Here is a 27,044-nt window from a genome sequence, read left to right as displayed (position 1 = left end):
GAAGGGTGGGACTTTATGATGGGATTACTGTCTTTATAAGAAAAGATACCAGCCTGACCAGGTGGTGGCGCAGTGGATAGAGCCTCGGACTGGGATGCGGAAGGACCCAGGTTCGAGACCCCGAGGTCTCCAGCTTGAGCGCGGGCTCATCTGGCTTGAGCAAAGAGCTCACCAGCTTGGACCCAAGGTCGCTGGCTCCAGCAGGGGGTTACTCGGTCTGCTGAAGGCCCACGGTCAAGGCACATGTGAGAAAGCAATCAATGAACAACTAAGAAGTCGCAACGCGCAACGAGAAACTGATAATTGATGCTTCTCATCTCTCTCCGTTCCTGTCTGTCTGTCCTTGTCTATCTCTGCCTCTGTAAAAAAAAAAAAAAAAAAAAAAAAGAATTGCAAAAATTAGCATTAGTATTTTGGAAGGAAGAGTCAGGCCCCTTTACCCCTCCTTTCTGAAAAGAAAAAAAAAAAAAAAAGAAAAGATACCAGAAAGTGCTTGCTCTCTCTTGCTCTCCCCAGCTCCCTGCCCCCCGCCCCCCACATGTATACAAGGTCATATGAGATGTGAGTACACAGAGAGAAGATGGTCACCCACAAGCCAAGAGAAGAAGCCTCAGATAAAACCTACCTTGCTGGCAGCTTGTTTTTACACTTCTCAGCCTTCAGAACTTTGAGAAATAAATTTCTGAGGTTTAAGCCACGCAATCTATGGGTACTTTGTCATGATAGCCGGAGCTGACTAACATACACAAGATAGACTATGTGCTTGCTCTCTGAGGGTAGGGCCCGGACCCTCCTGTTCACTACCATAACCTGCCAGCTCCAGAAGGCTTACTGTAGGATCTCAGGTGTTTCAAAGAAGAATAAAAGGCAGATGTAGCAGAAATCTGAGGTTTCAAAGACCAGCAAGCATCCACCTATCTTTCTGGTTACCAGGTCCCCAAATCAACACCCGGGGTACCTCCTCTCCTCCCTCACTCCTAGTCCGTGCCCCACTTGGGGCGGGACTATCTGTACCCTCAGCAATGAGAATGAGCATGTGATCTAGACCTCAGCCAATCCACACCTTTCATCTCTCCGGACATAAGGATTAGTTAGGGACAGACAGAGCCATGGGCTTAATCAAAGCTTGTCAGAGCTAATCTTGGGACTTAATTGAAACAATCAAGAAAGTGGCACTAGCTCTTTTACAACACACACACATTGGGTGGGTGGAAGCTAAAGTAGCTGTAGCCAAATTGCTATTGGAACTGCATAGAAACTTCATTTCTTTAATATGAACTTTTCACCTTTCTTTCCCTCTGACTTGAACTGGCCTCATCCAGCACCCAGACTTATCTACCTCCCTCTCCCTCGCACGTCCACTCCCTTAATCATGAAGCCCTCAGGGCAATGAGGTTCTGGTCAGCAGCAAATAATCTGAGGAACACGGCCTTGAGCATGTTGAACACACAAACAGAATTTTAGTCAATCTAACATCTAGGCCTCATTTGTGTTTCAGCTCCAGGCCCAGAAAAGTGGAATGACCCCACTGACCGCACCCTTGTGAAACAAGACAGAGTGATGCCATGGGTGACATCAGGACCAGATAAAATGATCAACCACCCCCTACTCTAGCACTGGACAATCAGGGGAGACCACAACCCTGACCACAACTCTAACTCCCTTTGTCACCATGATTAATGATTTCCCCCTATAAAACCCACCCTGGAAGCCATTAGGGAGCCAAGTCTTTGAGCACGAGCTCACTCATCTGTGTCTCCAGATGTGGCACTGTTTCCTTAAAAATACACCTTTACTTTCTTGGCCACAAATTCCTGTTTGCCTTTGATTGGGCTTTGGTGTGTACAGGTGAATGAACCCCTTTAGTTTGGTAACATTATCAAGGAAGAACCAATCTGAGAATGAAGCCAACCCAGAGAAAGTAGAGCACAGAGACAGAGAAACGGAGTCTTGGTGACTTCATCTGAAGCCTGGATCAAGCTGTACCTGAAGCCTATGCCTAGTGGTTTCAAGTAAGTAATGTAGTAAATTCCTTTTGGACTTAAACCAAATGGGTTTGAGTCTTCCTCTCTTGCAATCCAGAGAGTATACACTAACACAGCTGAACTTGAGAGTTAATGTCATCTTGGGGCAGTGCTGCCATCTAATACAGGTGCCAGGGCACTACCGGGTTGTTGCATTAACTCTACTTCCTTTCCAGCGTAGCAACTCAGAACTCAAACAAAGCCTCCTTGATTCTACCTGGTATGTGACATTGTAAACCAATCTCACATTATCAGCATTGCAAAAATTCCCCTGTAAAAACACAGGAGTCTAAAATGTTAATCTGGGAATTAGTGGACATTTATCTTCTTTCAGATCGGTATAATTTCCTCCCATTTTTTTTATCTGCTTTCTGAGCCACCTCATTTATCTAAGCTTTCAAAAGCTCATGCAAAACACATAATGCACTTCAGCTACAAAAATCAATACTTGAGGACGCGTTTTTACTAGGATTGCTACAGAAAGTCTTCTGCTGCTTTTCAGAGGCCTTACTACAAAATTTTTATTCATGAATAAGAGCCTGAATAATTTTACTTACAAACAAAGCATTTCCTTAATTTTCAAATCAATGAACAAAACCCTACATAATTAAAAAAAATGTTTTTTGTTTTTTTTTTAATTTTTGAAGGGAAGGAGTTTTATATTAGTTTGGGCTTCAAACAACTCTCATCTCCCCCAAACACCAGAGACACTGACTGAATTTAATTAAAGACCATTTACTCTAGGAATGGATTGCTTGCTGCAATTTGTACCAAAGAGATACATTTGCAGACGAATGGATTACAGTCCTTAGATTTTCTTATGTGACAAAAGAAGTAGTTATGTGCCCTCCTCACTTCCTCATGCTGAAAAACTCTATTAAGAGAATAATTGGAATGGATTCTCTGCTACTCTGTATTTTAAAGTATGATCTATTTCAATGCCTTCAACACTTTCCCCCATTATAATGGGTGATAGTTAAGGAAAAATGCCAACCGAGTGTGTACTTGGAGAGGGGCTATAGGAAACGTGGTTTCTAACGGAAACGGGCACAGGAGAAGGCTAATCAAGTTCACACTGTAAAGTAAGTAGGTGGGCCTACTGGACTTTTCTAAACTCAGTCAGCCTGCTTGGTCTTTGGTCACCTCTTTTACAGGTCTCTGAGTGTCCCTTCTCTCTGAGAACAGGAAATCTCACCTACAATCCAAATCTCACCAGCTTAGAAATAGCCAAAGCAGTAGGGACAGACATCCATACTTAACTTTCATTTCTCAAATAGAAAAACCTATTCCCTCCCCAGAACATGGAAGTCTAGGAATTTTCCCTGTTTAAGAGTGCTGCCATGGACTGGACCTTTCTGTCCCCTCAAATTTCATATGTTGAAATCCTAACTCCCAATGTGTTGGAATTAGGAGGTGAGGCCTTTTGGAAGTTATTAGGTCATGAGGGTGGAACTCTCATGAATGGGATAAGTGCCCTTATAAAAGGGACCCCAGACCGCTCTCTCATCCCTCCTGCTACGTCAGGACACAGTGAGAAGATGGCTATTTACGAACCAGGAAGCCAGCTCTCAAGGAGGCAATGAGCCTGCTGGTACTTTGATCCTGGACTTCTTAGCCTCCAGAATTGTAAGAAATAAGCGTTTGTTCTTTAAGCCACTCAGTCTGTGGTATTTTTGTTATAGTAGCCCCAGCTGACTAGGATAAGTACTGTTTGGTGGGGGCAAGATCATCTTCTATTCCCTCCAGCCCTCCCTTGCTTAGTGCCCTGGGGGGGTTACTCAGTCCAGTGGGTCCTGGACTCCTGCACGGCAGTGGACATTGACTATACTTTATCTGGGCAGATCCACGGATTCCCAGCTCCTGGGCTCAGGAAGATGCAAGTAACCAAGCTCCAGCTTGAGCTGAATGAGTAAGAAATTCTTCAGCCTGACCTGAGGTGGCGCAGTGGATAAAGCATCGACCTGGAAATGCTGAGGTCGCCGGTTCGAAACCTTGGGCTTGCCTGGTCAAGGCACATATGGGAGTTGATGCTTCCAGCTCCTCTCCCCCTTCTCCCTCTCTCTCTCTTCCTCTGTCTCTCCCTCTCCTCTCTAAAAAAAAAATAAAATAAAATAAAAAAGAAATTCTTCAAGGACTTTCTCAAATACTTTCCAAGATGGTGGCCCTTTGGTACTGATCTAGGATTGAACTCATTACCACCTCAGGCTCTAAGATCATATACATAGTTGTCTAACATTCCCTATTTAAAAATATGATTCTACTGGTTTTTTATTATTATTATTTTTTTTTTAATTTATTCATTATAGAGAGGGGGCAGAGAGAGAGAGAAGAGGGGAGGAGCAGGAAGCATCAACTCCCATATGTGCCTTGACCAGGCAAGCCCAGGGATTTGAACTGGCAACCTCAGCGTTTCCAGGTCGACGCTTTATCCACTGCGCCACCACAGGTCAGGCTGATTCTACTGGTTTAATCCTTCTCACCACAACCCTTTGAGGTTGGCCAGAGTTAGGAAATAATCTCCCATTTTACAGATGAAGAAACTGAGGTCTGAAGGTGAATTCCTTAGGATCACATAGTCCTCCTGCCTGGCTCAGTCCAGTGGCTCTTTCAACTAAATATCTCATTGTCTTCATATATACAAGACAGGGAGGGGAGCAGAGAGAGGGGAGGGGGGGGAACTATAATACACCCGGGACCACATTTGGTGCTTTTGTGTGTCATCTCACCACAACCAGGGGAGGTGGTACTACGCCCATTTCATAGTGAGGAATCCAATCCAGGGAAGCTGAGTGATTTGCCTGATGTAATGACAGTAACAACTGGGAAAGCAAAATTCAAACCCAGGTTTTGAATCTCCAGATTAAAAAAGCAGAGACCTACTTTCTAGAAACAGAGTGAGTGGGGTCCCAGTCTGGCGAGTGAAAGAAATCATGTGTGGTTCAGGCCCTGACTCCTGAAAGCGGCTCTCCGACAGAAGGCTAGAGCTGTTTGAAGCTGGTGGTATAGGGAATGTGAGCGAGCCTCTCAAACGGGCCACCTAGAAAGAAATGAGTCACTTATGTTACTCTAGTAGGTTTGCTTTTTAAAAAAGTAAGTTTTAAGGTAAAATAAAATGAGGGTGAAAGGCTGTCCCAGAATCACAGCTCCAATGTGTCCTGTCCCAGGCCATACTCCTGGATTCTGCCCCCAGCTACTTATTTCCGCAGGAGACCTTCACCTCCTTCATGCTTCGGGGCTGTGAGTCAGTGTTACTGGCCCTGGGAAACAGGAAGATTCCCAGTGAGGTAGGCAGTGCCGCTGCCACCAGTCCCTGGAACACCATATTTCCATTAACCAAGCTCTGGCCCACCACAGGTCGCTGCATCTCAACACTTGACAGAGAAATGAATAAAAACAGCTTCTCAATAGCCAGGCTGAGATGTCAGAAGTGATCTATCCCAGGCACCCGCAGACAGGAAACAGAAGCTGAGCTCCTGCACTGGGGCAGGGGCTGGAGACCCTCTCCCTTCTACTCCCAACACTTGTTTCCCAACACCTGCATCTTAACTGTTTCCAGCTGTTTCCAGTGTCTAATGCAATACTCGGAACTCTGTAGTTCAACACTGGCTCATTGAATAAACAAATAAATCAATAACTGGTAAGTCTTGTCCAGTGACCACCACTTCGCCTACCAAGGGCCCAGCTGGATAGGACTGTGAGGATGATGATTGGGAGGAAGAGGCAAAGTTGCTCAAGGTTACAGCAGAGTTCTGGGAAGGGAGAACGACACTGACCTTTCCAACCTCAAAGCCTGCAGTGGCTTTTCCCAGTTGGCCTAAACCCTTTTGAAGCTCTCAAATGCATTTTCTCCTCAAGATCAAGTACTTCAGAGGCAAACCAACTCTCTGGTTAACTAAAGAGAATGTGAGCAGATTATCTATTGATTGTCATTTCCCCCCTGGGGGTTTACAGATTAACAGCTCCCCACCCCCACCCCCCAGTCTCTGTCTGGAGCACTGATGGGCCAAGAAGCAGCATGATTGGAGGCCCAGAGGCCAGAGCTTTGAATGGCCTGATTTTAGTGCTTCAGAAAGCTCTGCCTTTGTGCAATGACTTTCTCTGTTGGCATTTCCACTCCCTGGGTTTTAAAGAATGAGAAATCTGTGGCTGATCACATATTCAGCAACCAAGTGCACTTATTTGAAGACTTAAATTGCAGAAATAACTCGCGTGATTAGCTGAATGAATACAAGTCTGGATCATCAAGCTCAATCTATGGATAAATCAGGAAGAAAAAATTGGGCCAATGGAGGGCACCCCCCCTCCCCCCCGGCCCTGGCCCAGCTCTTCTGCTGGGCCAAGACATACATTCTCTGCAAAGTGTTCAAGGGAATTCTCAGAGATGCTTTGCCTTGTAATGTCCATGCACCAGAGCCAGCCACACTCTGTGTCCCAGCTCCCCAGAAGAGCTTCAAGGTCCGAGGCAGTCGGACCTCTGGTCATCCCCAAAAGGCAGACACACTATTGAGGAGTCAGGCCCAGCGAGGGACATGAGAAGAGGGCCCTGGTCTCACCTCCAGGCCATAAGCCTGTTCCCTAGTTATCGCAGGTAAGTCCCTGCAAAACAGGCTTTCCCTTCGGGCTCTGGCCTTGGGTTTGCCAGTCTGGCAGCAGTCTCCCAGCTCACCCCGCAGCCCCTGTCCTGGAGTCTGCCTCTCCCCTCATATTCTTCTTTTCCTAGTGCACTTCCTGCTGAGGGCTCAGGTGCCTTGTGCATGCCCACCTGCCCCCAGAGCTGCCTGCAAGCACGCCCCTACCCCCCATAGCCACAGCCAGTTTTTGCCAGGAGTCTGTTCTACAAAAGCACAGAACATCCCAGTACAAGTGCTTGCTCAGAGGGCTGTACCTCAGCCCAGGCCTGCAGGCATGCTCACAGCTCCCCTGTGGGGGTCTCCAGTTGCCTCTTTCTGGCCCTGATGGTTTCCTAGAGGGTATCTCCCAGTGACACAGCACAGATAGCACCAATTCTTCCTTTTCTGTTCCTATTATGCAATTGTAGGCCTGAGGGGACTCCGAGAGACCAGGTCCCAGGCAAGGCAGTCACTGAGTGTAGAGCCGCAGGAGATGAAGTAGGGGACAGGAAGCCTCAGCCTGTACAGAGAGGGGAAACAGACCGAACCTTTTGTATCAGAAACTTCTCAGGTCCAAGGGCTTGGGTTCTACTCCTGCCTCTGCAATTTGCTGGCTGTGTGACCCAGGTCAGCATATGTAATCTTTCTGAGCCTCAGTGGCCTCCTCTGTAAAATGCAGACATTTCTGTAGGATTCAACAGATAACATACTGAAAACACTCAGCAGAGTAGCATTGGTAAGTGCTTGGCTATGTTACTAGTCCTGTTCTAAAAAGTTATCCTGAGAAAACATTAGGACAAGTATGCAAACATTAGTGAACTGAATTAGGAAATTCATCTTACCACTGCTTAGAATGGCAAATAATCAGAATAAATACAAATGTCCAGTAATAGGGATGAGAAAAAATATGAAATGTGTACACATATATGTGACTATATATGCATGTACATATATAACCCATCCATACACCAGAATACCGCATAGCCATTAAGTATGACAATATAGGTCTTTATTTATTTTTTATTTATTGATTTTTAGAGAGAGAGGAGTGAGATAGATAGAGAGAGAGAGAGAAGGGGGAGGAACAGGAAGCATCAACTCCCATATGTGCCTTGACCAGGCAAGCCCAAGGTTTCAAACCGGTCTTTAGTGTTTAGTAGCTTGAAAAGATAATTATAAAATACTGCTAAGTAAAACAAGCAGTATTATCATATAATTCTGTTTATGTAAAAACACATATCTATTAATTTTTATGGGGAGGACATATTTAGAGAGGCACATGAAAATATGGGTCACCTCTGGCTGGTGGGATTTCAGGAGATTTTCTTTCTAGTTCTTATTTTATATTTACATTTGTCATTTTTTTAAAGGAAAAAATATGAAGTAATTTTAAGGGTAGAAAAGGATTTTCACACAGATCATTCCAGCACATATAAAGGGGATTTGTTCAAACTTCCTTGCTTTCCCACTGAGAAGAGGCATGAAGAATAGAGGCCTTAAGAAGAGGGAGAATCCATGTTTCAGGGTTTAGTGTCTGTGAAAAGTAGCTTCGAAATGAAAGTGTCTGCAGTCATCCTTATGTGTCCTTCCCCACCGCTCCGTCCTGTGGGACATCAACCTCGAAAGTCAGCAACAAACCAGATGTGAGCTGTGTCCTCCGCTCGGGGAACGCAAAATCAGAGGATGTAGATGACAACAAATTTCTATTTTACTTCAAGAGACTCTCCTTCCTGAGATGAGAAACTCAGGGGCATAATCCACTCTCTGGAAGAAATACACTTTAACAGGATCAGCAGGTCGGGGAAAACTGAGAAGTCTGAACAACTCTGTGTCATAACTTTGTCCCTCAGCTGTGTTGAAGTTGACAAGATGCTTATCCAGCACCTTAAGACACATGCCAAATTGAAGTGGTTAAATGGGTAAGCTATAATCACTACCGAGATTCTTTAGCAAGATTGTGCCCAGCGGCTGCTTGCCTCAGCACCCCACACCTGCCAGGGGATTGGGTCTCAGAACAGAGCTGATTGGTTTGCTCACCTGTCCATCTCCAGCATGCGTACTGCTGGAGCCAGCGCTGGATGCAAGGGTGGGTCATAAGCCCTGTTTACCTTTAGGTAGCAGTTTCTATTACAGAGCTGTTCTTCAAAGAGAGAAACACAAACCCAATTTACCTCCTAAAAGGAATAACAGGATTAGAAACAGGAAGGAGGATAGAAGGGACAGATGGATAGAGAGAGGCTGAGCTGCCACTGAACCTCAGGAGAGAGAAAGAGGGACCAAGGTTGCCTACTTTCCCTCCTATTGATCAGAAAAGGGAGCAGAGATATGCTGAAGAGGTAAGGAGCCAAGTCAGAGTGGTAGTGGGGGAGGTCTGCAGGTGGGCTAGGCACTGGAATGAGCTCTGGTAGGGGAAGGTGGGGAGGTAGGGTCCAACAGCGTCTAAGGAGATGGCCATTTATGACAACAAAGCTCCTTTGAGTATCTGCTTATCAAAAGCATCCAAAATGTTTTGCTGGGTACGTGGGAAGGCAGGGCTGACATACATCCACACCCCAGCCCCTTTTCAGCCACATTTCAGAAATAGTGCAAAGTTACACAGAGACTGTTCTATGTTACCTGAGGGTGGGCTAGCCCCCAAGTACCAAGTGGCCAGCAGACACCCCTGTTTCATAACCATTCTGCTATTTGCAAATGTTCCTGTTCACCAAACATCTACTGAATGAAAACCCCTGGATACACCTGCTGCCTCCAATAAAAGCGGCAGACTCAGCACAGAGGGGCAGGGGCTCACCCTTACCAAAGGCATCTTGCCAAATGGGGCTGTGGGAGGGGGACTGATCGCTTTAGGAGCAATAGACTTTAGACCAGGAGGGTCCTGTGGTCCCTAACTAGGCTGTGCATCAGAACCACTGATGGAGATTCTGTTTTTAATACAGATCCTGGGGGAACTCCAGATGCACTGAATCAGAATTTCATAAGGATGGGACACAGAAGTCCATGTTTGGAAAAGCTCTGCAGGTAATTCTGATGCTTTCCGCTGACTAAAAGCCACAGATTGGTCCAAACTGCTAATTTCTTAGACAGCAAGACAATCCCAGGGAGGCGTGGGGAAAGTGTGTTGTCCAAGGTCACACAGGCAGTCTTTGGCAGAGCAAAGATGGACACAACTCTCCTGCTTCCCCAGGCCGCTCTGACAGTATTAATAGATGATGATGATGACGACGATGATGATAACAAAAGCTTTACTAATTCTTTTTTTTTTGTATTTTTCTGAAGTTGGAAACGGGGAGGCAGTCAGACAGACTCCCGCATATGCCCAACCGGGATCCACCCAGCATGCCCCCCAGGGGGCGATGCTCTGCCCATCTGGGGTGTCGCTCTGTTGCAACCAGAGCCATTCTAGCACCTGAGGCAGAGGCCACAGAGCCATCCTCAGTGCCCAGGCCAACCTTGCTTCAATGGAGCCTTGGCTGCAGGAGGGGAAAAGAGAGACAGAGAGGAAGGAGAGGGGGAGGGGTGGAGAAGCAGATGGGCGCTTCTCCTGTGTGCCCTGGCCAGGAATCGAACCTGGGACTCCTGCACGCCAGGCCGACGCTCTACCACTGAGCCAACCAGCCAGGGCAACAGTTTTACTAATTCTTGGTATTACTCTAAGCCCTTTATATATATTAACTAAATGGATTTTACAACCACTCTATCAGGTAGGTATTATGATTCCTGTTCTTTTGTTTGTGTGTTTGTTTGTTTTTATGGAAGAAAACTATGGCACAGTGAGGTTCATTCAATTGCAAAGGTCACACAGTCAGAAAATGATGAAATGGTGACCAGGCAACCTGGTGCCAAAGCTTGTGATCCTAACCGGTTGGTGTCCCTGCCTCAAGTCACCAGGATCCTCCCTCAGGGGTTTTGCTTCCTCCTCAGTCAGTGAGTTGAGCTGCAGACTCCGGGGTGTTTCTGGGGAGATGATCTCTGTGGGGCTGCCCAGCTTTGTACCCTGAAGGAGGAGGCAGGGCCACAGCCCTGACCTTCAGAACCTGCGGGAGCCCAGAAATATGTCTCATAGGCCATTGGCTGAGGGACCCGCTTTTGCACTTACATCTGGGTCTGGGTGTCTTCATGTCCCAGAAATTCAAGGCCCTTCAGATGAAGCCACATCAACAGTGGGACAAACATGAGAGGTGGCATTTCCCAGCCCAGCCTAGCCCCTGTGACATCCTCTCAGACAGTGGTGAGGGTCATATACAGTCTCATCAGGGGTGCTCAGGATTTTGTCCTTCTTGGTTTGGGGAAAAGAAGTAACAACTTTGGCTTAGCTTTTACAGCCTAATGCAGGGAAGAGGGACAATGGACCAAGGCTGAGCAGTGTCAGTAGAGAATGTCACAGCCTCCCTTTAATCAATAAACACTTGTCTGCCATTCACTGTTATTTCTGGGCCCCTCCAAAGCACCACCTGAGCCTGATGCCACACTGGTAATGTGCAAGGCAGGTGACATGGGAAGTCCTGGCACAAGGGGGGTTCACAGCCCCTGAGGCAGAGGAAACAGGACGTACGGGCTCAGGACATAGACAAGTCTGGGTCCGAATGGCTGCCCAGCCTCTCTGCGGGCTTGGACGAGTTACTTCTCCTCTCAGAGTTGCAGTTTCCTCATCATAACAGCACCTGCCTCAGAGGGTACCGTGAGGAATAAACAAAACTCACAGAAAGGAGCCTGCACTAGCAGGTGGGCACCTGTGGCGACGTCCTTCCCACCGTGCACTAACGGAGACAAAGACCCTGAGCTGTGGGTGGCTGTATCTTCCAGCTTTAATGACAACGATGAGAAGGCAGGGAATCCCTCCTTCTACTGAAGGGACAGATGGATAGAGAGAGGCTGAGCTGCCACTGAGCAGCTCCAGTCTTTGCAGTCATAGGCTCTTGGGACCCCCATCTGGTGAAGGAGACAAGGACACAGGTACAGGGCTGAACTATGACTTCCACAGGCCCTACCGCCATCAAAAAATATTAAAAACGATCTTTTACAATTGCATTGATATAAAGATGAATATAATTCAGGCCAGAGTCATTATTATGTATTCATTATTATATTCATATTTTTCTTTTTATTTTAAATGAAATCAAAATGTGTTCGTAACTCCTAGGCACTGTGCCTAATGGAGATGTTGGCCCTGTGCAGGGGCAGGGAGTGCCTGGCTGCGTGCTGGATGCTCAGAGTTAGTCCCTCCCCGGGGGTCCCTCTCTCTCTGAGAGACAACACGCTGCCCAGCCTGACCTCCTAGGCTTGGCCTGTGCTGGCCCCCCACCGATGACAGATTTCATTGATATTTGTCAAAACCCACCCCCTCCCCTATGACACCTCTCAAATGCCACCATTTGGGTGATTCCCCTGCAATGAAATGTGGGCAACTTGATGAAAACTTCAGACACCGCCTCAGGAACTTGCTCAGCAGCTCTCCTGAGATCCTGACTCTCTCTCCCCTGCGGCGTGCGGCGCAGGCCCGTGCTCTGTCTGGTAGCCCAGCCAGGTGTCATCTGTCTCCTGTCCAATGAGCTCATCATGTCTTGTTCATGTTTGCACCCTCTCCCCCGCTCCATACCCAGCTCAGAACCCGGCGCACAGTAGGTACTCAGTACAAAGTTGCAGAATTAAATTAAAACTTAAGAAATAGCTCAAACTCTCCACGTCTCCATGTGTGATCAGTTACTTGTCACAAAACAATATGCGGATGCATTTCTGGGCGACTGCTATCTCAGGAAAGTATTATTTGGGAAGCTGAGCCTGGTTTGTTGGATAAGACACAGGCTGACAGCCTCCACCACCGCTGCTCCCTTCCTCCCCGTCCTAATCATTTGCTTGGCCATCAGTGGCATTAGACAACAGCAATTATCCCCACATGGTCTATTTCCAGAATTCAAAGTTATTGGGGGAGAAAATGCAATTGTGCTTTATCCAGTGACTAAAAATAAAATAAAGCAAAGCAAGAGCCATGGATTTCAAACTGCCTTTCAGAATTGATGAAAAGAAAAACAAACTTGAGTATTAGCCCCAAATTGTGCTGACAACACACTTCCGGGTCTCTTTGTCTTCCTCCAGGCTCTCTTCAGAAATTTTCAACAATTCCCACTGAGCCCCGCGTGGTTCTCATGCCGACCGTTTATGCTTGGGAGAGCAGCCTTCTGTGGGTCTGGGGGCCGGGGATCCGATCTGCCTGCTACGAGGTCCCAAGGGAGGGGGGGATGAAGCCCTGCCTCCCACCTTCCAGAGGAGTGTTCTAGTCTGGCCCTCTCCCTGTGTGGTGCCACCATGACCAGTGCAGCACCGCCGTCTCCCTAACTGAGCTCGGTGCCCGCTTGGATGCACCAGGCTCTCTTCAGCCAGGGAGAAATACACCCCAAAGTAGCCCAACTACTTCCTAGTTTAGGACCTAGAAGGAACATGAAAGACCACGTGCCAGACACCCACACTGTGTGGTGGAGAGATAAGTTCCGAGAGGACATGCCTTGTCTGGGACACAGAACAGACAGACGGCCCAGAAGCAGTAAGAAGCCCGGTCTCCTGGCTCTCGGGGCGTAGGGTGAAGAGAAAGTACTAGGGAGCCGCAGGCACGGGGCCCTATTTATACACCAGCAGTGCGCACAAATGTTCTCTTACCGTGCCACCACCCCTACCCCCTCACCCCTCTAAACATCTTTTAGACCCCAAGGGGCCATGGTCTTGCTCTGTCACCCATCTAGGCCTGTGCACATGTGTTTCTGTGCCCATGACCCCTCTCTTCTGCTTCTTTATTCATGTTTCAGGCCCTAGTGGAGAGGCCACCTCCCCCGGAAACCTTTTATTTTTTTAATTTTTTTTAATTTTTACAGGGACAGAGAGAGAGTCAGAGAGAGGAACAGATAGGGATAGACAGACAGGAATGGAGAGAGATGAGAAACATCAGTTTTTTGTTGCAACACCTTAGTTGTTCATTGACTGCACCCTCACATGTGCTTTGACCGTGGGCCCCCAGCAGACTGAGCAACCCCCTGCTCGAGACAGCGACCTTGGGCTCAAGCTGGTGAGCTTTTTGCTCAAGCCAGATGAGCCCACGCTCAAGCCGGGCGACCCTGGGGTCTTGAACCTGGGTCCTCCGCATCCCAGTCCAACGCTCTATCCGCTGCGCCACTGCCTGGTCAGGCCCCAGAAACCTTTTTGAAGCCCATCCCTTCCAGAATTAGTTAATATCTCACAGCATTCATACTGCTTTACCTGATGTTACAAGTTCATGCCTTCATTTCCCCACTAACCTGGGAGGTCCATGCAGGTGTCCATCTTGCTCCCTGCTGCTTCCCCCTGTGTCTAGAACAGTGTCTACCTCACAATAAGCAATGAAATGAACAATCCTTGACGGATAAAGAAATGTTCTCATGTGTCATCATCCCCGTTCCGCAGGAGAGTAAACCCAAGGCTCAGAAAGGAAACGTGACATTTGCCCAGTGAGTTAGTGGTAGAGCCAGGATTTGGAGAACTCAAGTCTTCTGACTCCCAGGTCAATACTTTCTCTCTTAAGACCCCTTTCGTGGCACAGTAACTAAATTAGAGAAATTCCAGTTTATGCCATCTTGGGCCTGTGCATCACAGCTGGGGTGGGCTGGGAAGTAGAGAGGCCACCCCATGTCATTGTGAAGACAGTATGAGGAGGGGATAGTGAAGGAAGACATTGCCAACCATTCCTCTGCAAGGAGCACTTGAAGCAGTTGGCCTAGGAGCCCCAACTCACCCCTAAAGCTAAGGCAAGAAGAACAGCGACCTTCTCCAGACCAGGGCTGAGCGGGCAGTGCAGGGCAACTTGGTTCCAAGGAGCACAGGCCCAGGAAGCTGGGTCCTTAAACATACAGGAGGGTGGCGGCTTGATGAGCAGGGGTGCAGCATTCAGCAGGAGGCTAATATTAAGCATAATGACAACAGCCAACATTGGTGAGGATAATGGAGCAAGTCGATTTCTCCTCATTGCTGGTGGGACTACCCATTGGTTTACTCACTTTGGAAAACTGGCAATATTCAACTTAAGCCCAACATACTATGGTATGACCCAGCAATTCAGATCCTGGGTACATCTCAACATAAATGACTGCTTATTTCCATCAAAAGCATGTACAAAAGTATTTATAACCCTCAAATTCTCCTGATGGGAATGTAAAATGGTGCAGCCACTTTGGAAAACCGTCCAGCAGCTCCTCACAAGGGTATGCACAGAGTTACCACATGACTCAGCAATTCTGCTCCTAGGCACGCGCCCCAAAGAAAGCCTACACCCACACCAAAACTTATACATGAATGTTCATAGCAGCATCATACATAATAGCCAAAAAAAGTAGATGCTATCCCAATGTCCATCAACTGCTGAATGGATAAATAAAATGTGATATGTCCATACAATAGAATATTATTTGGCAATAAAGAAGAATGAAGTACTTGGCTACAATGTGAATGAACCTGAAACATTATGCTAAGTGAAAGAAGCAGTAACAAAAGACCAAATATGGCATGATTCCTTTTATATGAAATGTTCAGAATAGACAAATCTACACAGGAATGGAAAGTAGATTAGTAGTGGCCTAGGGCTGGAGAAAATAACCAGTCCCTAAATTTTAAATAACAACAACAAAAAGTTTTTATAGCAGCTTTCCTCATAATTTCCAAATACTGGAAATAAAAATGACCAGCAAGAATAAAGTGGGTAAACTTGAAAAATGAACTACAGCTTCTAATATAATTATGAGTAAAAAAGTAAATATTAAAGGAGTATATACAGTATATATGAAATTTTAAAGCAGATGGAACAAATCTAAGGTGACAGAAGTCAGAGCCTGGTGACTCTTGGGGGTTACTAACCAGGAGGGGTCCGAGGGACCCTCTGGGATCATGGGAATGCTCTCTCTCTTGATGTGGGGGGTAGGTTACTGGGGTATACCCGTACGCAAAATTAATTCTGACGTGCACTTAAGATTTCTGCATTTTACTATATGTAAGTTGTAAGTTACATCTTAATTTTTAAAAAGTAATTAAAAACAAAAGAAAAGAACAGAGGGCTCAAGTTAAAAACCAGGGTTCAAGCCCTGGCCGTCAGACCTTCACACATCCCTGTCCCTCTTCGGTGCCTCCTTCCCATCATCAGACGTTGGACCAGAGGGTTTCAAAGAATTCAGCTGGCACTGCCAAGTCTGAGATTTTGTGAATTCACATACCTATTTGTCACTGAGTTTGCTGGGAAATTTGGCAAATACTTGCCATCAATGTCATGCAAAGAAAAGGGGGCTGTCTGTCTGCTGTGGGCTCAGCCTGGTTTCCCAGGAAGGAAAGGTCTTTGGAAAGTGGGTGGGAACATGTGGCCATCAAAGGGATGTCAGCTTCCATATGAATCATCTGATAATCCCCGGCAACTTGTTCTGGGAATAGATACCTTGACTCACTCCTTCCCACCAGGAACAAGACTTGCTACTAAAATTTCAGATTTCAAGAGGACCAGCACAGCCCAAATAGCCTGACAGAGGTGAAAAAAGAAGAAAGAAAGAGAGAGAGAGAGAGAGAGAGAGAGAGAGAGAGAGAGAAAGGAAAGAAAGAAAGAAAGAAAGAAAGAAAGAAAGAAAGAAAGAAAGAAAGAAAGAAAGAAAGAAAGAAAGAAAGAAAGAAAGAGAAAGAAAGAAACCTAGTAACCAACCCGGAACCACAGAGGGGACGGGAGGGCCCTGGTGCGAACCTCTTTGTACAAGGCCCAGAGGAGGACGTCGGCTCAGGAGGCTGCTGGCGCCAGCGCTGGGACGGCACCCGAGACGCCTAACCTTAAGTTTTCTTTTCACAACAACCTACTACTATATTTTCTAGAGAAATAAATTATTCTCTGTGCTGGTAGGAAGCCTTTTAAACAAAAAGAAAAAAGAAAACAGCCCAGATGCATCTTAATTAGAAAGTGCTTGGGGAAAAAAAAAAGATCTTTGAGGGAAGAGGGTGCAGACAAGAGTGCGAAAATAAGCAGGCTAATTTGGAGGTGAATGATTTGCTTTGATGATCACCCAGTGTGACCCGAGGGACATTCTGGTCTTTAGAAGGTGTCCAAAGACTCATGGATGTGTCCATTCAAGGCCACAGTGAGACCACCCTGGGTGACAGCATCCTGCCTGTCACTGCCTGTCCCTCACATGCATGGGGTTAATATTTTTAAACCTGTTCCCTTCTTTGTGTTAAAGGCCCGTCTGCCAGTGACCAGGTGCTTCTAATATATACATTTCTTCTGCACTGTGACAGCCTCTGGCCTCCAGATGGAGCAACCAGGGCTCCAAAAACATGTGACTACCAGGAAGAGTGTTTTTCTGTCCTTATAACTGACCCATCCTATCCAAGGAATTGCAACATCACCACTTCCGAGGCTGGTGACAGCTCTTTCTCAAGGCCCCGGGCCAGTAATGTGAACACGGTCTGCCAAAGTCAGCGAGCATTGCGGCCCGACAGTGATTCTCCAGGGACTATGGATACTTGGTGTTTAGTTTTCTTTTTATTTTTCAGGGGCAAAAAACCCCAAAAACACCTCATAAAACAAAACTGATAAAAAGAGGATATAGTCTTTTCAGCCAGATAAGTCAAAATGCTCTGTTATCAATAAAAGGGGAGAAGGAAAAGAAACTGGGAAGGATGTGTGTACGTGCAGGAAAGAAACCACTCAGGTTTTGTGAGGGTTTACGACGTGCTAGGAAGTGTGCTGGGGCTACTAACCCTGTCCCCCATGCCCTTTTTACCGGAAGGGAAACTGAGCTTCAGAGAACTTTGTGACTTGCCCAATTTCATCCAGCTGGTAAATTCTGGATATCTGAACTCGGGCGGATCTCCAAAGTCAAAACTGCTGTCTCCCAGAAACAAAGTCAGAGATCGGTGGGAACAACATGGAGATCTGAGGGGAAATGGTGAAGCCGGTGGTTTCACCAACTGTCTAGTAAAGCGTGCGGTTCCCCAGGGGCCACGCTGGTAGAGTAACCCTCATCCACAAAAGGACCAAGTGAGACCGGTTTGTGCGTGCGGGAGACTGCAAACATTTTGCAGAAGGCACTACTAAGTCACACGCCAAAAAGGAATTGTAAAAATGACATCTTGGGGCCTGGATTTATTCCCTCTTCAACATCATATTTGCTCCGTTTACAAGGCAAAGATGATTTTTCTCTCTGCCAAGGCCGAGCCTTCCCAGCCCGTGATCTGAAAATCATGCTGTGTTCATTTTGCCTCTTAACTCACCCAAGGCCATAAATCATCCCTCGAAATGGGGATTTGGTTGGCAGTTCTATCGGGGATTCACAGGGCAGAGGCAGAATCCAATTTGGGGCTCTCACGGACATCCCGGGCCAGCTCGCAGCGTGGGGAGGGGCATTGCTTTTGGCCACACAAGCACCTCCCTCCTCCACAGAGAAGATGCCCGAGATCACATCTGCTGACTGAGCAGGACGGCTGTTCTTACAGGGTTAGTCTGCTGATTCTAACTGCACTCTGCGACAGAGGAGGAGGTCAAGGCAGCAAAGAGAGTCAGAGGGACAGAGAGCAAAGCAGGGCCCGGCTCCTCCCCAGTCAAACCCAGGACGCAGGGCAGGCAGAGACGGCGTGAGGCAATTCTTCCCTTCTACAACATTTACCAAGAGCCCGCTCTAATCCAGGCACTGTTTCTTTCCTTGGAATATAATGATTCTCACAATTATGTTATAATAAATATAATAATAATGGCAGCAGCTTATAGCTAATGAGTGTATATGAGCAGGTGTTTACACACATCCACTTTACCTAATCCTCACAGCCACTGGGTAAAGGAGGTGTTACCCTCATTGTACAGATGGAGAAACTAAGGCACAGAGAGGTCAAGAAACTTGCCCAGGGTCACAGGACTAGTAAGTGGCAGGGCCAGGATTCAAGCTAGTCTTATCTGGTTCTCAAATTCATGCTCCTCTCAGCCTGTCATGCTAATGACCAGTGGCATGTTTTGCAATTAGGTGTTCTCAGGTTATTGGACAGGGTTAAACTATTTTCCTACACTGGGAGAAAGGAGGAAAATCTGAATCTTTTTCCCCAGCCCTGAATATTCAGATGATATCCAATAAATACCAATGCCTAGGGATGGGTGGCTGCAGAACCCGGCCCCCAAATCCATGTCCTCCCCAGCTTCCACGAGGGCAATGGAAGAAGGGTGAGACCACCAACCCTGAAACCATCTCTTTGCCCTGTTCTCTTCTCTACAGCCGCCGTATGTGATCACTGGGGGTCAGGGAAGCATGGTAGTTGATAAACTGGGTTTTGGAGTCCAACAGACATGTGATCGAGTCTCTGCTTGATAACTGTGTGACTAAGCAAGTCCTGAAACGTACCAAGTCTCAGTTTCCTCATTGGTGAAATGGGGATAAAGCAGGTAAAGGCTGTGAGGAGAATATAAGAGAGCATAGCAACAGTGCCCAGTGTGATGCATGTTCAGGGTACGGTAGCATCTCGACCCCCCAATCACACACTTCCCAACAGTTTTCTCCTGCTGAAGCTTTGAGAAGTTCTAGTTCCTGGTGGTGATTTGGCTATAACCACAGGCCTGGGTTTTGATAATCTGGCCTTGGACAATTTTTTTTTTTTTAATTTTTTTTTATTTATTTATTTATTCACTTTTAGAGAGGAGAGAGGCAGAGAGGGAGAGAGAGGAGAGAGAGACAGAGAGAGAGAAGGGGCGAGGAGCTGGAAGCATCAACTCCCATATGTGCCTTGACCAGGCAAGCCCAGGGTTTCGAACCGGCGACCTCAGCATTTCCAGGTCAACGCTTTATCCACTGCGCCACCACAGGTCAGGCTTTTTTTTTTTTTTTTTTTATAGAAACAGAGAGAGAGTCAGAGAGAGGGATAGACAGACAGAAACGGAGAGATGAGAAGCATCAATCATTAGTTTTTTGTTGCGTGTTGCAACACCTTAGTTGTTCATTGATTGCTTTCTCATATGTGCCTTGACCACGGGCCTTCAGCAGACCAAATAACCCCTTGCTGGAGCCAGCGACCTTGGGTCCAAGCTGGTGAGCTTTTCTCAAACCAGATGAGCCCGCGCTCAAGCTGGTGGCCTCGGGGTCTTAAACCGGGGTCTTAAACCTGGGTCTTCAGCATCCCAGTCTGACGCTCTATCCATTGCACCACTGCCTGGTCAGGCTGGCTTTGGACAATTTTGCTAATCTCAGAGTGGGTGGTGCCAGTCCTACAATTAACATGCGGTGTCACCTTGGGCCAGTCCCTTTCCCTCCTGAGCTTGATTTCCCCAATTCCAAGATGAGGGAGTCAGACTCGCCTTTAAGGGCCTCTCTGGTGGCCAGCTCCTAGCACTCTGTGCCCTGTGCGGATTTCCCCACCACCAAGGAGGGTGAAGTTTTCTCACAGATCACGCTGGCTTCTTGGGAGGATCCACGCTCGTTAGGTGCTTCAAGGCTTGCAGCTGGCTCCCAGTGCGAGGTGTCACTTACTGCTCACCCAGAAACCCTCATGCTAACAAGGGGACAGTTTGTCTCATGGCCTTGAACCCTAATCTCCCCTGCGCCTCCCCTGCTAAAAATTCCACTGTAAGCCACTTAAATGACAGCCTGAGAGGTACAGGGGGATGCTCACCCACAGTCTCTGCCAGGGCACTCAAGGGCTGGGGGTTCCAGGGGAGGATGGATCAAGGCTGGGAACGTTCTGCAGCCCTCATGTGGGTCCCTGGGTCCAGAGGGGCTTAGGCATCCCTTGGTCAAAACAGGATAAGCACATACTGTCCCCCAGGGCCTTACATCATCCTCAGAGAAGCTGAATTTGGAGAATGCTGCCTATGTGCCAGGCATGAATATGAACACTTCTCCTGTATTAACTCTTTAGTTCTCAAAATGATCCTGTTTTATTGTTGTCCCACTTGATAGCTGGGATGCCAAGGCCCAGACAGGTTAAGACACTTGCCTAAGATCACACAGCTAGTAAGTGGCACAACAGCATGCAAATCCATGCTACCTGGCCCCAAGAGTCCATATGCTTCATTGAGCTTGTTTAAAATGCCCCCAAGTCCTTGAAGCAGCCCCCCCCCCAACACACACACAGATGAGGAAGCTGGGTCTCTGCTGCCTTATGGCTAGTTCCTCTCCCCACCCTCCTGGAGTTTGTTCTTCACGTGGCAGACTCACCTCTGTGGCTCAACAGTGATAAGAGCACTGCCATCAAGTGCCAGCTCTGTGCCTGGCACAGGGCAAGACCCTGTGCATGTCTTTTCTCTAACTGACACCACAACTCCAGGATTGTTGACTAGAAAGAGGAAGGAGGGTGGAGATTTAAATCTCAGGCCTTGAGGAATTTCACAAAATGGAACTTGGTGCGACTCAATCCCTCCCCATAGTGCTCCCCACAGTGCTCCCTCTCTCTTGGTCCACACGCTGAGCAATAGCTACGCCTATGCTGTGCGGTGTCAGAAATCAACAGCCTTGCCCCAGCTTCCACCTAGTCCCTGAATATTGCAGACTGTTTAGGGAGGAGTGGAGAAGCCTCCTTGATCAAGTCCCTGATTTACACTAGAAGCCAAAGCTCCAACAACTGAGACCCACACCAGCTGTCTTTCCCCAGTGCTGAAGGGGCTGTTAGGGGAGGTCTGCGTTCAAGGCAGGTAAGGCAGCTGCCTGCCTAGACCGGAATCCACACATTTCCTCTGAGGGTAAAGAACCATCTGTCATCCTCCCTTCTGACTGGGAGTCCTCTTTAGGCATTGGTCCTAAGACAACATTTTATGCACAAAGATGTTAATTGCTGCATTATTTTTAAGAGCGAAAAGTTGGAAACAACCTTTGTCCAACATTAGCGGATGGTTAAATGAATTATGGCACATCCCTGCAATAATTGCAACCATTAAAAAAAACCAAACATTCTTTATAAAAAATTTTAAATGAGTTAGGGAACATTTGTGGTATAACATTAAGTCAAGAAAATAAAAAGAAAGGACATAAAATTATATATAGAAGGAAAAAAGCACACAGAAGATTGGATGGAAATGAGCAAAGTTGTCAATGGAGGCTGCATCTATGTAGCAGGAAGAGGTTTTGTTTTGGTTTTTTTTGCCTGCTTTACACTTTTGGATACTTTCTCATTTCTTTACATTTCTATGATAACGAAGGGGGTGCGTGGGGAGAAGGGGGAAGAAGCTACCCAAATTCACACATCCCCTCCTCACAGGGGAGTGAATTGTCTGAACAGCCTGAAAGGTTGTAAAGTTGGGTGGTTAGAGAGAGGAAGGATGGTCCCGTGTCCCTTTTCCCAGAACAGAAATACTTCTGACAGGGCCGTACACCCAGGAGCTGGCCCTTGTAAACCTGCTTCTGAGATTTTCCTGGGACTCATTGTCTGACTTGGTTCTTTGGTCCTTGACTTCAGAAGCCTATACCTCTAAGGGGTGAGGGATGCAGGCCCCGCATTCCCGCCATCAGCCCCAGATAGCCCCCCTCGGCGAAGAAGGGAACCAGGCTGCCTCCAGCGTCTTTTCATGTGGCAAGAGGGGAGCTGGAGCTGGCAACTTGGGTGGATGTTAAATTTGAAATTTGAGGCCCTGCCCACAATAAGGTGCCTTGCAGTCTCTTCAGCTGAGAGAGGCTTTTGAGGTGCTGGGTTCAGAGAATACTGTTGCTGGAAAGGGCAGGGACGCCAGCAGTAAGACTGCAGATCAAACGGAAGCTGCCGGCACCCAGCAGTACCTGCTGCTCCCTGACGCGTCTGCCAAGTCAGCGTGCCAGAGATGCACCCCAAGACCCTACAGGCAGCGTGGGCGCCCATCTCACTGGGAATGTGTTCAGTTTCTCTGTGAAAACACCCAATATCCTTTTACAACTCTACTTGGAGGAGTGGGTTTAAACCCAGTTCCGTGTCCTTCAGAACTCCAAACCTTCTCCATGAAAACGAGTCTCCCATCACTCACCGCCCCCCCCCCTTGCATTTCCAAGTTCATGTGCTCTAAGAAATAAATCATTGGTGCATACAAAAGGTGTGTAAGGTTAGAGAGAATTGTAAGGGTTGTCCCAAATCTAGAAGGCTCAGAAGCCTGAAGTGCAGAAGGAACCCCAACTTGGAGAAACAGGGACACAGCTTAGAAGGTGAAAAACCAATGATAAATTCCGCTCAGCCGCCAGGGGGGCCTGAGTGTCCCCGACGGCCACTCACCGAACATGTTGCCCTCATAGCCGTCTTTCGTGAGGGGCCGGAGCTCATTCTTCCCCATCGCGTAATGCTTGTAGTTCTGCCAGGCGAACTGCATCATCTACAAGAAGAGGCGGGAAACATAAGCGTGGCAATTCCCAACAGTGCGACTGGCCACCCAGCGTGGCCCTTTGCAACAGCATTTGAAACCACACTTAGCCAGCGTGAAGCCCCGGGCTTGCCTGGTCAGGACACATATGGGAGTTGATGCTTCCTGCTCCTTCCCCCTTCTCTCTCTCTCTCTCTCTCTCTCCCTTCTCTAAAAATAAATAAAAATAAAATATTTTTTAAAAAAGAAAAAAGTAGGCCCTGGCCGGTTGGCTCAGCGGTAGAGCGTCGACCTAGCGTGCGGAGGACCCGGGTTCGATTCCCGGCCAGGGCACACAGGAGAAGCGCCCATCTGCTTCTCCACCCCTCCGCCGCTCTTTCCTCTCTGTCTCTCTCTTCCCCTCCCGCAGCCGGGGCTCCATTGGAACAAAGATGGCCCAGGCGCTGGGGATGGCTCTGTGGCCTCTGCCTCAGGCGCTAGAGTGGCTCTGGTCGCAACATGGCGACGTCCAGGATGGGCAGAGCATCGCCCCCTGGTGGGCAGAGCGTCGCCCCATGGTGGGCATGCCGGGTGGATCCCGGTCGGGCGCATGCGGGAGTCTGTCTGACTGTCTCTCCCTGTTTCCAGCTTCAGAAAAATGAAAAAAAAAAAGAAAAGAAAAAAGTTAAAAAAAGAAAAGAAACCACACTTAATAAATGATCTTCCAAATTGAGGAAAATGACTTCCTCTTGCTATAATTTTATTCATAGTTACAGCTGCCTGGAAGGCCACTCTCTTTGGACAGCCCCACGTGTTCAGAGACTATGTATAGATCTCCTAGAGAAGACAATCAGGGCCAAAGTGAAGAGTCACGTCTTCCATGAAGCCTTCTGTTTTCCTCTGGCCTAACATGACCCTCTGAAGGAAGGAAGCAATTCACTGAAGATGCCTGCTATAATCAAATGGAATAATCCCCTGAGCAAAGGATTGCTAACAGCACTTTGCAGATAAGGAGACAGGTCAGACAAGTGTACACAGTGAGTCAGTGCTGGGAACTGAACCTAGGCCCTCTGGCTGCAAAGCCTCAGGACTGTCCCCAAAGCCTTGGCGCCATCCCTTAAGGTCACCATGTGAGTCTCTTTGAACTCCCCCAGCACTTGGCTGGACCTACCCTGGCTGCCCCAGGCTGCTTGGCACCCCAGCTGGCCACTGTTATTATTTTGTTTACTTGGCTCTGAACCATAAACTCCGTGAGGTCAGAAACTACCCTTACCTTGCCTCAGTTTCTCCCACAGCACCCAGCACAGAGCTTGGCACATGCAGGTAGCAGTGAGTATTTGTCAACTTTGTCATTCAGCACGTGCGTTGTTACTACATTAAGGCAACTATGTCAGCTCCTCAGGAGCATTACGCAAGCGCCTTAGTCCCTGGCGGCACTTGGCAACGGAGGCTGGAAGAATGCCAGGGGACAGTCGGCCCCAGTCCCACTCACTCCCCCATTCCTCAGCGTCTCCCTTATTTTCCTTTATGGTGCCACCTTTTTTTTTTCTTTTTTTTTTAAGTGAGAGAAGGGGAGGCAGAAGCAGACTCCCACATGCGCCCCGACTGGGATCCATCCATCAAGCCCACTAGGGGTTGATGCTCTGCCTGTCTGGGGCCCTCATTCCATTGCAACTGGAGCCATTTTTTTTAGCATCTGAAGCAAAGGTCATGGAGCCATCCTCAGCATCCAGGGCCACCTTGCTCCAATCAAGCCATGGCTGGAGGGGAGGAGGAGGAGATGATAGATAGATAGATAGATAGATAGATAGATAGATAGATAGATAGATAGATGATAGATAGATAGAGGCGAGAAGGGGAGGGTGGAGAAGCAGATGGGCGCTTCTCCTGTGTGAGCTGGCCAGGAACTGAACCTGGGACATCCACATGCCAGGCTGATGCTCTATTACTGAGCCAACTGGCCGAGGCCTAGTGCCACCTTTTTGCCTTTGCATCGGAGGCTGCAGAAGGAGAAGAGCAGAGCTCTGGGGTGACTGTGGGGCAGAGGAAGGAACCAGGGAAGGCAGTCGAGGCACAGCTAAGGGACAGGTGGGTGGGGACAGGTTGGTACGATGGAAAGAACTCAGACTTCGGGGCCAGAGCAGCCTGGGTTCTAATTCTATCTGTCACTATATTTTTTACTTTGGCCAGTGACTAAATGTCTCTGAACCTCAGTGGGCTCATCTTCAAATTGGGAATAACAAGGTCTGCTTTGCTACAATCCTGAAAGGTTTAAATGAAAGGAAGTAGCTGGAAATGCCCAGCTTCTGACCTGATCAATGCTGGTTGACCAGCCTTTAAAATTTCCTTCTGATTCTCCTAGCCTCACCCATCCACCCTGCCTTCCATCCATCCTACTAGTCCCCAAACTTCATTGTGCACCAGAATCCCCTGGAGGGCTTGTTTAAAGGCCGCCATTCCTGAGTTTCTGATTCAACAGGCCTTGGGGGGGGGAGGGCAAGAGTTTGCTTTTCTACCAAGTACCCATGTGATACTGCTGGTCCATGGGCCACGTCTGGGAACCACTGACCTGTCATACGTGTTTGTTTCTACTTGTCACCTCACTGCCAGGTTTCCTTTTGCCTTTCTTCTCTCTCCCCGCCTCCCTTCTTGCCTCAGCCCCCTCTCTCTGGACATTTCCACCTGCATGCTCTGTGTTCTGCCATTCCTGGCACCAAAGCTCAGAAGCCATCTCTCCCGGGCACATCAGGACAGTGCTACTGCCGTGCTCGCTGCACACACCAGGAGGGCAGACGTGACGTGTCCATGGCCTGCTCTCCGGCAAATGGCAGAATAACCTAGCACCGCCTCTCCATTTCACAGATGATGGAACTCAGGCCCACGGACAGAAAGCGGTCCGGGTTGCACAGCCTGCAGGGCTGAAATTCAACTCCCAGGCCAGCAGGCCCCACCCCCGTGCCAGGCGGGGTATGTGGCTTCCCATGTGACACACATGCAAATGCCACGATACCCTTCCTCTGCTATTTTCTACTTATCTTGAATTGGCAATAACGGAAACTAATTGCTGGGTATGAGTGCATGAGGAAGACTGGCCTCCTCCCTCAGTCTCTCTTATCCCGGGGCTCCCTCCACTAAGTCAGGGGAGGGGAGGGGAGGGGAGGGGAGGGAGGTGGTAGGCTGGGAGAGCAGCAGGAGGCTGTTACAACATAAATGACAGCAGGAAAGGAGCGGAGGTCTGGAGGGGAAGACTGCACCTACCCTCAACACCCACTCCTGCTAAGGGAGAGACAGAGAGATGTGGGTGTACAGCAGTAATGAAGAAAATCACAGGTGTCTCCATGTTCTCAAAGAAGCTGTCACCGTGGGAATGCGGAGATGTTTGGCCCTTTCTCACAGTCACCCACATCAACCAAGGGCAATGAAGGCACCAACGATCCCTGTGTCACCTGGGACTGGATTTGGAAGGCAATCAGAGCTTCTCTCAATCGCATGTGCGCACACACACACACACACACACACACACACACACAGTACACAAAGACCCACAAACCTTGGGTCTCCTACCTTGAGTCCTGACTGGCTCAGCCCAGGCACTGGATGAGCAGAGAACAGGAAAGCGCCCCCCCCCCCCCCACCCGCCTCCACAGCCAGGCAGTCCTCATTTCTCTTCCTCACGCACCCTAAGCAGCACCCACCTGGCGTCCTGTCCTGTGCTTGGCTGTGGTTTGGGCTGCAGCAATAGGGGGAATGCTCTCTGGACCCCACCCTCTACTTCCCTGTCAACTGCTTGTCTTCCTTCAGAACCCAGCTGAAAGAGCACTTCTGCAGACAGACCTCCTTCCCAGCCAAGCCTAAGTCAGGACCCTACTCCTACCTCCCTTTCCTGATACTCAGTCCTTAGCAGCCCATAGCCAAGCTTTTATGTTTGCAACTCTTTGGTCAGTGCCCTTAACCCCTTACTCACTACCACAACCCCAGCAACCCATTCAGGGACTGACACATAACAGGTGTTCATTAAATATTTGCTGAGTAATATAATACACAAAAGAAAACTGGCTCTGGAGCTTAACATATGGCTGGGAGACTCAATGTAGACCACACACGGCACAAGTAAGATGGGTAACAGGTCAGAGGGAAGGGTCTTCTAAGCAA

At 48.2% G+C, this 27,044-nt stretch overlaps 1 protein-coding gene across 1 annotated transcript in view; it reads right to left on the bottom strand.

Annotated features, from left to right (window-relative positions):
• The window catches only part of MAN1C1 (mannosidase alpha class 1C member 1), a 141,694-nt gene that overhangs the window by 58,923 nt on the left and 55,727 nt on the right, over positions 1-27,044 (bottom strand). Inside the window, exon 2 of the mRNA XM_066375490.1 lies at positions 22,829-22,925. Coding sequence (XP_066231587.1) covers positions 22,829-22,925 — 97 coding nt within the window. The remainder of the gene's footprint in view (positions 1-22,828; positions 22,926-27,044) is intronic.

The sequence above is a fragment of the Saccopteryx leptura genome, chromosome 3 (assembly GCF_036850995.1).
Source record: "Saccopteryx leptura isolate mSacLep1 chromosome 3, mSacLep1_pri_phased_curated, whole genome shotgun sequence".
NCBI lineage: Eukaryota > Metazoa > Chordata > Mammalia > Chiroptera > Emballonuridae > Saccopteryx > Saccopteryx leptura.
This window is presented reverse-complemented; position numbering and strand designations above follow the sequence as displayed.